At 46.7% G+C, this 12,041-nt stretch overlaps 1 protein-coding gene across 7 annotated transcripts in view; it reads left to right on the forward strand.

Annotated features, from left to right (window-relative positions):
* The first annotated feature begins 390 nt into the window (after positions 1-390).
* PHLDB2 (pleckstrin homology like domain family B member 2) overlaps positions 391-12,041 on the forward strand; it is a 65,816-nt gene continuing 54,165 nt past the window's right edge. For 5 of the 7 annotated variants that reach the window (XM_088156868.1, XM_088156908.1, XM_088156925.1 and 2 more), the window contains exons 1-2: positions 1,646-1,728; positions 10,719-10,828. In XM_088156868.1, coding sequence (XP_088012994.1) covers positions 10,780-10,828 — 49 coding nt within the window. In that variant the 5' untranslated portion in view covers positions 1,646-1,728; positions 10,719-10,779. Of the gene's footprint in view, positions 473-1,645; positions 1,729-2,199; positions 2,576-10,718; positions 10,829-12,041 lie in introns of those variants that run through there. The other 2 variants (XM_088156886.1, XM_088156875.1) reach the window with 2 other exon arrangements.

Raw genomic sequence — 12,041 nt, forward strand, 5'->3', positions numbered from 1 at the left:
GTGTACTTCTCCTTGCTTGCTAAGTGAACAAAACAGAAGGGCCAGGTTCAATCCTAGTGGAAAATGAAACACTGGGATGTCTGTGGAGGCATCACAGAGGAGACCATCTAGGTTCTGGCCCGTTTAGAGTAATTAGTCTCAAAGCTTGTCTTTTTATAGCAAACTGGAGTAGACCTCAGGACAGTCAAGGGCGCGTTTAAAAAATGTTCTCTAGTATTGTGGGTGTCACTATACAGATTCCAGGTATTAACGAGTTATTGCCAAGTTTATATTGCAGTAAAGTTATGGTTCTAGCCAAGTAAAATATCCCCTGGAATATGTAAGGCAGGAAGTGTATCACAGCAGCTCCGTTTCCTCGTGGCACACGGGAACAGCGGCAGCAGTGGCAGCAGTGGCAGCAGTGGCAGCAGTGACTGACCTGGCCGAGCGCTGGGTGAGCTTTGACCCATCCCGCAGGAGCCCTGCACAGCAGGTAAGTGCTGCTATTCCCGAATTCCCTCGTGCGGAAACAAACGGGGAAAGGTGGAGTGCCGAGGCCACACAGCACGAAACAAGATCGCCGTGCAGGATACTCTGGCTCCCTGCCCCGAGTCCTGCAGGCTGGCTCGCATCTCTCAGCGCCGGGCTTTCCTTACCCAGCCTAACGCTGCACAGGCGCTCGGGAAGCGAAGCTTGGTTATGCTGGGCTGCCAGCACCGGTGATCCCGGGCGAGGGACGATCTATTCCCGGAGGCTCTGTCCCCGTTTTTTCCCCTTGTAAGAGCTCCAGCCCCGCCTCACTGCCCGTGTCACCGAGCAGCCTCCTGAGCCGGGACCTCTGAAGAGTCCGGGCTGGCACCTCCAGCCGCTTGCCAAACACGGGGCGGGCTGCTGTGGCAAACAGGCTTTGCCGAGCTGGTGCTGGTTTGTAGGATTGCTTTGGCGTGAAAAGCCCTCCAGCGAGGGCTCACCAGCCCGTTCCGTGCTTTGGGAACAGCAAAATGCTGCTGGCGGCAGCTGCATCCTCCGGTGATGCATGGGATGGGGTTCTTTCTGGGAGCCCCGTGTGTGTATATACACCATGGTATCTATGTATTACGCACATACTTTCACGGGTGTATTTCTCTCAGGTAAGAGAAAATCTTGAATTTCAGGACACCTCAGGCAGAGGCAACAGCAGGGTGTGACCCCGGGCTGGGTGAATGGCAGGGGCGCCCAGGGAACGGAGACAAGCCGGCTCCGCTCCGGGATCGGGAGGGCGGAGGGCAGCCCCCCGGAAACGCGGCTTCCCTAGTGATGAGGAGGAGGAGGAGGAAGGTGAGGTGGGGGGCGGGCGCAGGTAAAGCGCACCCCAGCCCCAGGCACGGAAAACGGGGCCCGCGCCCTGCCAGCGCCGCCCTGTTTGCTCAGCTAATCTCGCGGGCAGGAAATTGCCTGGCGACTCATATTTATGGATCGTGAAGAGCTCCACGGCGGCCCCTCCGGGGATATCCCCGTGCCCGTTTCCCCGTTCTCACCCGTGCACCCCTTGCTCCGTCCCCTCCCCCCCCCATCCCGGCTGCCCTTTGCCCGCCCCGCTCCCGCGACCCCGGCCTGAGGGGGAGCGAACCATTCGGCCCGCGGGGGTGCCCCGGCCCCGCCGGGGGGCGGGCGCTGCGGCGGGGGGCGGCTCCCGGGGGCGGCGGCGCTCCTGCAGCCGGGCGGGCGGCAGGGACCGGGATGCGCGGGGAGCGGCGGCGGGAGGCGGCGGTGAGTGCCGGGGAAGCGCCGTCCCGCGGGGTGGGGGAAGCCCTCCCGGGCCGCCAGGATGGGAAGAGGCGGCGGGGCCCCGCGGGGATGGGAAGAGGGTCCCTCTAGGGCACGCAGAGCCTGGGCTGACGCCGGCTCAGCTGCTCGCAACCGTCCCTGGTTTTTGGGTTACTTTTAAGGGAGTTTGTGCCACCACCACCCCCATCCACTCTCCCGCCTCCGGTCCCTTCGCACGTCTGACTGGTGGGGGCGGTGGGGTCCCCCCTTGCCGCCCGGCTCGGCAGGGACCCCGCAGCTGAAAGAGACAGGGCTCCCTCCCTGTCTTATCCCTTCCGTCGCCAGACGCTTCTCCCTCTTTGTCCGGGTGTTCGCCCCGGTTCTGCCGCGTCCCCGCGGGCGAACAAAGCCTCTGCCCCGGGGGCGCCGGGGACATCCGTCCGAGGAAGCGAGGGAGGAACGGCGGGGCTTGGCTTTGCTTGGTTTGATTTTCCGCCGTAAATAATCTACCTGGTGGAGGGGAAGACGTGGGACGAGGCTCTTTGTCCGCGATCCTTTGTTCGGCTGGTGGCTTCGGAAGGCTCCTGCGGCTGTGCGAGGGCTGCCGTGCCCGGCGGGGATGGGTTCCCGGCGGGGATGGATGGGTTCCCGGCGCTGAGCCGGCGATGGATGGATGCCGTCTCGGCATCGCTGGAGTTTAGCGACAGGACCCCGGCGGATCGGCTTGCGGACGGAAATCGGGGGTTTGGGCTCCATCTCCGTTGACAGATTCAGGGCTCCCGAGTCCCCCCTCATCTCCCTGTCAGCAGCCGGGTGGGATTCGGCGGCGCCCGCAGCCCCGCGCTCGGTGGTGAGTTCAGCTTGGAGATCTGAGCTTTTCTCGGCAACGTACCTGCTCCCCAAAGGGAGGAAGGAACAACGGGCTGGAAACTACTGTCCCCGCTCCTTCTCCTGCCCCAAAGCTGCCTGAGAAATTTATCCATGTGCAGAAGTGTAAATAGACTGTCTGCGCTTACATAAAGACTCGAGAGATGGGCTTTCTGCTCCTGCCACTGAGTGCTTGCTTGATCTCACACGCATGGCTTTTGTCACCAGTTCCTTTTCCCCCAAATGCTCATCCTGTCAACCTGTCATCTTGTCTCTGTGCCTTGACTCTGCACGTGCCCGAATCCTCCGTGTCTGCATCTTCAGGGCATCTGGGTGAACATGTTGCCAGTCAGAACATAGTGAATATTTCATTTTTGTGCCACACCTTCCCTCTTTTTCGGAGGAAGAGGGACACAAGAGCAGCCTTCATTGCAAATTTTCATGTTTAGTGAACTTTTTAGTTATTGCATTCTCTCTATTCTTGCGGATAATGTCCTGAAAAATAATTTAGTAACCTGGGAAAGGATCAGAGATGGGAGGAAGAAAGGCATGATAGAATAGAATTGCAAAGGGTGAGGATAGGCTTGCTTTCCCAGCAGAAGGAAGCAGTGTAGGAAAGAAAGGAGATTAAGTGATCAGAAGATGGGAGAGTGCCTACCTTTGCTGTCATGGGCAAGGGGTAGTCTGAACTAAGAGAATTAAAGACATACCTTAGGGCTGTCAAGCAGTAACATCCTACCATTTCTGTATAGTTCATTTTACACAGTTCCTTTTCTACACCAGCAATTTATTCTGCTTCCATTTTGACAAATGCTAAATCGACTCATTAGTGTGTCTCTTTTTACTGAGGAAATGGAAATCTTTGCCATCAGCCAGGGCAGGAAGAGTGGTCATTTTTTTCCATATCAGTTACTGTCTATGCTTATTAGGTACAATTATCAACCATATCCTTGGAAGTAGTCAAAGGCATCAGTTGACTATTGCTGAGAAGGAACAAAGCCCATCAGGAAAAAATTAAAGTATTTTGGATTTAGATGGGAAATGGAGATTGAGTGAGCTAAAGGTTGCAGATCCATCTTGAGGCTGGAGTTGGTTCAGAAGTACTGGAGATGTTTTAATGGGAAGATCTTTTTTGTCTTTTCCACTTGAAGATCCAGAGAATAGCTGAAATAATCAAAGTAGGTGTGGGCAAGTGCTGGTGGTTGTTAATGAAGAGGTTAATGCTGTCTTCACTGCACATGTAGTGTATTATTTCCATTTTAATTTGTTAAAATGAATGGTTAATTCTGGTGTGTAGCAACTGCCGGCTAGGCAAACAGTGTTTCCCACTGAATTAAACAAGCAGCTATAAAACGGTGTTCTGGGTGTTTTGAGCAGGTGCAGTTCATTTAGGATTTGTTTTAGACTGGTGGAGCACATCCAAGATGCCACAGAAATCCAAGGGGAGTTTTCCTTTGTAGAAAGAAGGTCAACCAGAGACTACAGTGTAGAGTGAACTGCATAAACATGCCCAAGTTTGGGGCTTTTTTCTTACTCAGGTCTCGTTCAGGTGGAGTCAGATTTTAACTGAACCACTTCATTTAACCTCCTTTATTGTAGTAAATGGTGTAACTGCAGGTGTAGCACCTGTGTTCCTCATCTGAGGGAACACAGTCCTGGGACCTGCTGGTAACTGCTGCCCCATGTTGGCCCAGGCAGACCCATGGCTTGGTAGCCCAGCAGCCAGGGCAGGTGCCACTGCAGCTGTCACTGCCAGGGTGAGGTTTGCCAGACACATGTGATGAGAAGCATTCAGTCTGGGGGCATGCTTGCTGCCCGGACAGTGCTGGGGAAGAAGGAGTGGTACAGAGCCAGAGGGGATGTTTGGAAATATGGGGCAAGCATCCCAGGAAGGAGACAAATTGAGGAGAAATGGACAAGTGAAACAGGAGAGACACAAGCTGTCAGAGTAAGTGGGCACTGGAGAGAACTGATTAATGGAAGGAAGTGACAGGCACAAAGTGGCAGTGAAAGAAATCAGCACAGAGGAAAGCAGATTGTGGGCAAAGGTTGCCTGAGAGTGGGAAAATGCAGTAGATAGGAGAAAAATCGTAAGGACATCCAAGGAAAACAAAACAAAACAAAACAAGAGTGGATGAAGCTGTTTTGATCGGTTTTTCTATCTGCTTAGATTTTCTGGGCCTTACCTACCTGTTCTCATTGAATTTGTCAGGGGTGCCCTAGGGGCAAGTTTGTCACAAGTAGGATGGGAACAGAGAAACTTCTCTTTAAGGTCCTTCTGCTCTTGTACAGACATAATTTCCGTTCCTGTATGATATGAATTTGGATACATAATTGTTTTGCTCTCAATCCCCTTCCTGGAATTTTAGGTGAAGAAAATCTGTATTTATTTGGCTTCAGGAATGAGAATTATGTTGGTCTAGAGTATTTAAGTGTATTTATTTGTACCAGCTATGTTGTTTGGTTTGGGTTTTCTTAGTCTGCAGAGTAAGCAGTCACAGCCCACCAGCAGAGCTTTCTATTTGCCATCTCTGTGTGAAACTTTAGAGTTTCAGTTTGCAAATCTTTTGAGCATACTCAACTTTTCAATAGGAAAGGAGTTAATGAAATAGCTTCAGAATGATACCAGGGAGCTTGTCACTGCTGTCATGAGATGATACAGTCATTGGGTCAGATAATTGACTCTGCAGCTTAACTACCAGAAAGGTACCAAAATAGAAGAGATGAGTATGACTGGAGTTTGGCTTGTCCTCTGTCAACCCTGTTTTTCTGCATGATGAAAGGAGTTCATTGTTTTAAGAGAAATCTCTTCAAGTGTGTTTCTACCTGTCCGTGGCTTTTGTTTGAGCAGAAAAGAATTAACTCTCCTTCCTTCAGCTTATCTCAGTGAACTTCTCCAGATGAAACAGTGGTTGGTGTGACTGTAAGGTAAGGAGGAGGCAGTGATGTCTGCTAAAGAAATGCTGATTGAGTAGGTGGTCTAGGATCTTGTCTTACATAATAGGAATTAGTTTAGATTCATTGAAATCAGTGCTTTAACAGTTTCCCTTTCAGGTAAGAGTAGCTGTTACGGCACAAAAGTTATAAAGCTTCAGCATTTTCCCCAGCATTTTTATTTGTGTCTCATATGTCAATGGCTTGACCCTCAGTTTGTGGTCACCCAGCTGCAGTATTTACATGGTAATGAATGTTTTCATTCTTGATGCACATTTAAAATTGTCAGCTGTTGTGACCTGATTAAAATGATTATGTCCATCTATTGGAAAGAGCAATTGATGTGACAAAGTCTGCAACATCAATCCTTATCAAATAGGAGAGAATCATGTTTTATCAGTAAGATAGAGTAATTAAAAATGTCATATTTAAGTGCAATTTTTGGGGTAGTCAGGTGGGTTATTACATACAGTAAAATATATGTGGTCTACGAGGGGGATAATGTTACTTAGGGTTTTTTCTGTTGTACTGTTTTTTATTTCTCCTCCTTCTCCAGTATCCAATGTGATAATTTCTCAGAGGAAGAGGTAAGCCATAAGTGACTTCCTCTGCCACTCCCTCTTCCACATCGGAAGCCTGCAGGATTGCAAGGGAGTGACTTAGTCAAATATGATTCACAGATATTTGACTTAATTTATTTCGTGCTCCTGAAAGTGCCAAGCTGTGAGTTTTAAGAACTAAAACACTCTTTGTCTGTAACCAGACCTTATGCTCACTTGCATGCAAGGACCTATGTGTTGCAGGATTTACATCTGGAAAAGACAAGGACTGAGCAGATTTCAGGGCTATGCTGGCAAGAAATTTGGTGTAGTTTGGGGTCTAGTGTATTACCGTGTGGGGGAGGAAGAGTCCAGTTTTTGGCAGAGATTAATTTCCTGTCCCTTAAGGATGTGTCCATTCATGGGTACAGAATCTCCATCAAATTATGCAGATGCCTTTCTGTGAATATATTGTTTTAAAATGACAGTGGGCTTGGGGAAAGGTGGATTTCCACCTAAGTGTTTTGGAGGTAAACAGTGGATTCCAGTGAGTTTTCCATTGCCATCAGATTGAGCCTATCAAGGCTTTTGTTTGTAAATAAACAGAGTAAGTCAGGAATAAAACCAGGTCTGATTTAATCAGGAGTAAGTACATTGTCCTCAGATTATGCAGGAAAAAGGTAAATGAGCTTGGTGATGGAACAGTCTGTTTATGCACGTAGGCATGCTGTACTGTGGGAAAATGAAATCTCCAGGCACTGAAGCCATCAGCACTCATTCACCAAATTTTGTTCAGAGTGTGAAAATTCAAGAGGCTTTCTTGGTTCCAAGACAGTGTGTGTTTTATTGAAATAGTTGAAACAGACCCCAATCATTTGAAGATCTCGTTGCAGAACAAATGAAACTCTAATGATGTGCAGACAGTGCCAGTGATGGGTTTTTGTCCTCACCCTCCATCAGCTGGGGTTTCATCTGTTTTCCAAAAGTGGTGATCCACTGCTGTGGGAGCTTCTGAAGAGAAGTGTCAGAGATAGTCGAGGTGCCAGGAGCTGTAGGGAGCCACTGTTAATGTTCAGCGAGAAACTGAAAATGAAAAAACAATGAAGAGCAGAAAAGCCTTAAAAGATAGATGGCCAAGTTTGAGAGTTTTGTTTAAAACTGTTTATTTTCAGTCAGAGAAGCGCCTTGGCAATGCCCGAGGCACTGCAACCCTCTTGTTTGGTAACATAAGGGCAAAGTGGGTGCCAGAGCAGGCTCTGCTGAAGGGAGGTGGGTACCAGCCCAGGCAGAAGTGAAGAAGAGGCGAGAAGCTTCTGTGCTGGGAAAAAAACTTTGCCCTAAATCTGTGGATGAAATGCTGTGTACACAGGTAGTGTACTTGTGGCTTGATTGAGCTGCAGGTTTTGGCTCCTACACTAAAGTGTCCTGGTTTTGGCTGGGGTACAGTTCATTTCTTCCTGGTAGCTGTTAGAGCATTGTGCTTTAGTGATTTTTGTGTTTTAGTGATTTAGTGTGAGAATAATGTTGCTAACACACTGGTGTTTTCAGTTGTTGCTGTGTAGTGTTTCTGTTGAGTCAAGGACTGTCCACCTTTTTATGCCACACCAGTGAGGAGGCTGGGGGGGCTTGGGAAGTTTGGAGGGGTCACAGCTGGGACAGCTGACCCAAGGGATAGCCCACATCCATCGTATGGCATCATAATCAGCATATAAAGCTGGGAGAAGAAGGAAAAAGGGTCTCAAACATTCAGAGTGATGGAACCCTACTTTCCTAGGGGTTTAATTCCTTATTTTGCTTTGCTTTGTACATGACTTCTGCTTTATCTATCAAACTGTCATTAATTTAATACATGTTTTCCCTCTTTCATGATTCCCTCCCCCATCCTGGGTGGGAGTTAGCAAGCAACTGGGGGGCCTGAGTTGCCAGCTGGGGTTAAACCACTGCACAAGGGAAAGGAGTTCTTACTGTAAAGCCACCCAGTGTTATAATATCTTAAAATTGGAATCCTTTGTTTGACTCTCTGCTTGAGTTGTGAATCACTGTTTCTTCTGGTCGTTAGTGAAACAAAACTTAATTTGGCCTGGGCACTGTAGGGATGAAACATGATTGGTAATGCTGTATACATTCACTTCAGATGACTTTATAAATCCCAGATGAAATCATTTTGCTTTGTTCCAGACAAGGCAGAGCGTGGCATGTGCTCTGTAACGAGAGTCAGCCTTGCTGGAGGCCGTGCATAACCTCATCTGAAAGGATATGATTTCAAGAGAGGAGATTCACTGTGGATTTTGAGCTGTTTGTTACGTTAGCCCATTAATTCATTGATTGTTTCTTGGCTTTGCACACAGTGGAAAGTTTTTTTAAAAGTTCTTTTCCCCTTCAAATCCAATTATTACTAAGTGATGACTTCTCTGATCTCTCATCCTCTAGGAAGGGAAATGCATAATGAGTTCTCAAACCTGAAATAAAACCATATAAATATTTAACCTTAAAAAAGGTTATTAACTAACCCAGGTATTCACCAGATTGAATAAAAGATTGAATTTGTAATTGCATAGAAACCCTTCCCATTCAGCTGTGCTCTCTTTAATGTTTGTCACATTGATTAAGTGGTAGCTATCACCTCATGAGATAGGAAGGACGGGGCTCCTGGTGATCTTAACCATAAATCAGTAATATTAGAGACATGGGAAATGCAATGAATCTTCCTATCTTTTTAACCAACCCCTTTGTTCTAATTCCAAGTTGTCCATGTTTTGTTTTTCTGTTCAATGATACGGTGACATCTTTGTTGCAGACAACTGTGAAATGTTGAGTGTCACTAGTTTTCTGTGTCAAGTTGAACATGGCCTGAAAAGTTAAAATTTTGGTCTTTTCCTGGGGACCTCTGAGCACAAAGTGCAGTATTTTTAGTAGAGATGGCACAAGCAATGTGCCAAGATGTCAATAGTGGCAGTATTAACTGGATTTGTGGCTGACCCTTCGGTGTTTGGTCTGCAGACAAGTGGGAGGAGAGCTGCTGTCACTTCTTGCTGGGGTCAGCTGCCTGTAGCTGCTGCTGTGCCAGGGCTCCGGGGCAGTCCCCAGCCCCAGTCCACCAAACCTGGGTGCCTGGGATGCTATGGACAACCTGAGGCAAGCTGGAATGAGCTAAGAAAGGGGTGTGACCATGGGTTGGAAGACGAATGAGATAAAAAGGGTGGTACATGTTTCGTGTCAATAAAATAACCTTTTGAGGATGAAAAGCTCTCTGCTGCCTAGGTCTTTCTCTGGAGAATTTCAGAATTTCAGCCTGGACATGCGGGTGAGTCCCTTCAGGAGCTGCAGTGCTCTGGGGTGTCTCCTGTTCTCTGGCTCCTTGGAGAGTAGTGCCATTTTCAGGGAACAGTGGATTATGTGACCTTGGAGCAAGCTGCATCTTGCTGTGAGGAGCCGAATGTGCACAGTGGGGTAAAAACTTACCTTAGGATTGAGAAGTGACCTCTACAGAGAAAGAAAAAGCGCTGCAAAGTGAGGCCAGCACAGGGGGATTCCTGGGGGAACAGAGTGGCCCCCAGGACTTGCCCCCTTGGGGGAGCAGCTTGGGGAGGGCAGGAGAGGCAGAAGCCAGAGGTCAGAGAGAAGGAGCCTCTCTCTGCAAGGATCAGCTGCCAGCTCCCTTCTCCCAGGGCTGTCCTCCCAGGAGAATAACATGAAAAAGCATGGCACGGAAAGTCTGTGCTCCACAGACCTGTAACCTTGGGGCTGTGATGACTGCAGTTAATTAAATAGGTGGCTTGTCTCTAGACAGCCCCAGACATCTGTCTCCATTCTTCACTTGTTTTTCTGACACATTTCTATTTGCTTGTCCAGAGCTAAGCCCAGAGGACCTACAGATGGTCGCCATTAATTTTGTCACTTGATGCAATTTAATTTTTTTTCTCAACCTTTTAAAAACAGATGTGTATAAAAAATAAATCTTTTAATAGAGCAACTCACTAGAGGTCTTCTATTTACATTTAGATTTAATTTTAGTTTTTAGTGGCTGGGATTCAATTTTGGCATTTCTTTTAAACCAAGTCTCTCTTGTAGCCATATCAGTTTCTAATTTGATCTTAAATGAACTTTCAAGATTCCCTTTGCATTCCTAGTCTGGCTTCTTTGGAAACTCAGAAGTCATTGCATGCCAAAACATTTTCTTTGTTTTGGATCACATACCTGGTTTTGTATAGGTTTATTCACGATTGCAGGATGCTGGTGTTGCGTGGGCTGAACTTGGGCTATGGGCTTTCCAAATAAAGTCTTCAGCAGCAAAGTGCAGCCTTGTTAGTGACTTCTTAAGGAAGCCACAGGATTACAGACACAACTCAGGAGCTGAGTAGTAACAGCCTGTACAGAGTCGGGATCATAGATAACGGCTTGTTATCAAAACTAATGATATGTACTTTTAAACAGATAAACCAGCCGCACACAGGTTTGGCACTTTTTTTTTTCCACAGTCACCATATTAAACATGGAGTGTTCTTTCCAAATATCTTTTAACATATTTCTCTTTGAATTGTCTCTGGAAATTTTACCATAAAAAAAGTTCTAGATTATGCACTCGAAAAATGTTCCCAAGATACTCTTAACACAATACTATTTTTTTTTCCTTTTTTTTTGCTTTATTTGCAGGTCAAAATTTATCTGGTTCACTCAAATTAGTGTCATTTTAACCATCCCGTAGAAGAGAAATATGATACCAAACAGAAGTAACCTCTCCTCCTTCCAGAATGTTGGATCAGGTAATCAATTAAAATGAAGTTTGTTTGTAATGCACTGAGATCTTTCAGAATTTTTAATTGACTTTGGCCCTTTAATTCTCCTGACATGTGGATAAGATCAGTGCTCTGTTCTTATTCCATGTCTAACTCCATTTACCAGGCAGAACAAGGCCACAGCTGGATATGCTGCAGACAGCCAACCCTCCCCCATCACTTCAGTGCCTGTCTGGAATAGATATCAGTGACCCCCAGCTAAACAACTCAGGAAAAGGAATGAGGGAGGGAAAATAAAATAAAAATAAAAAAAGGAAGAATTTCCTTCTGTAGCTCCAGGCAGCAAATACTTTGCTAGACAGAGGACCCTTGTGCTGAGCATGAAAGCTGGGTCTGACCTGGATGCAGGATGGGTTCAGGGCACATCACGAGCTGAAGCTCCCATCCTCAGTCTCTACAGCTGCATGCAGTTTCTACTCAAACGTTACCCTAAAAATAAACAAAACAAACAGGATCTGGTTGGTGGGAAGCAGCTATGGTTTATTTAAAAGTGTGCTGTCGTCCAGTTGAGATTTAACTGTATGAGTGTGATGCTGGAAGCAGAAACACAGAAGAACTGGCACATGGGACACTAGACAAAAGCTGAACTGGAATGGTTACGTGAAGGTATCATGACCTTTTCTTACTGTACTTGCTTGGATTTCAAGTACAATGAACCCTTCACTGCTGTGGTGAACAGGCATGAAAGTTTCCATGAGCTAACTTGTTTTTTGGCAAATGCACCCAGTCTTTGAAGGATTAAATGTGCCCTACTGCTGTTGCAAGGGAGTAATGAACAATTATTAATGTCCCATTAATATGTCTGCCAAGCTATTTATAGAGGAGCCAGTGAAATTTATGCAAAAATATTTGAACTTAGCTGTGTTAGTTAAGGTTTGGACAGTACAATTTTCATATGAAATTAGATTTCAGTTTTAAGAGAGATTTGGAAGAGGGGAGGAGAAAGGGAGACTGAGATGGAAATTAGGGTCAGTTCCACAGTGAAAGGTTAAGTATAAAAGGCATATGCATTGTGCTTTACATCTGGGATCTGAAATAACTTCTACATCTTATTCTCCTTCCTTAAAACACCACTAATATGATGAATGCTTGATTTACCCAGATGATGTTTTCTTGTCCTGACAAGAGTTCTTTTGAATCTGGGTCACATTTATTCTTTTGTTCATTTGGACTTCATCAT

Source organism: Sturnus vulgaris, chromosome 2 (genome assembly GCF_052056855.1).
Source record: "Sturnus vulgaris isolate bStuVul1 chromosome 2, bStuVul1.hap1, whole genome shotgun sequence".
Taxonomy (NCBI): Eukaryota; Metazoa; Chordata; class Aves; order Passeriformes; family Sturnidae; genus Sturnus; species Sturnus vulgaris.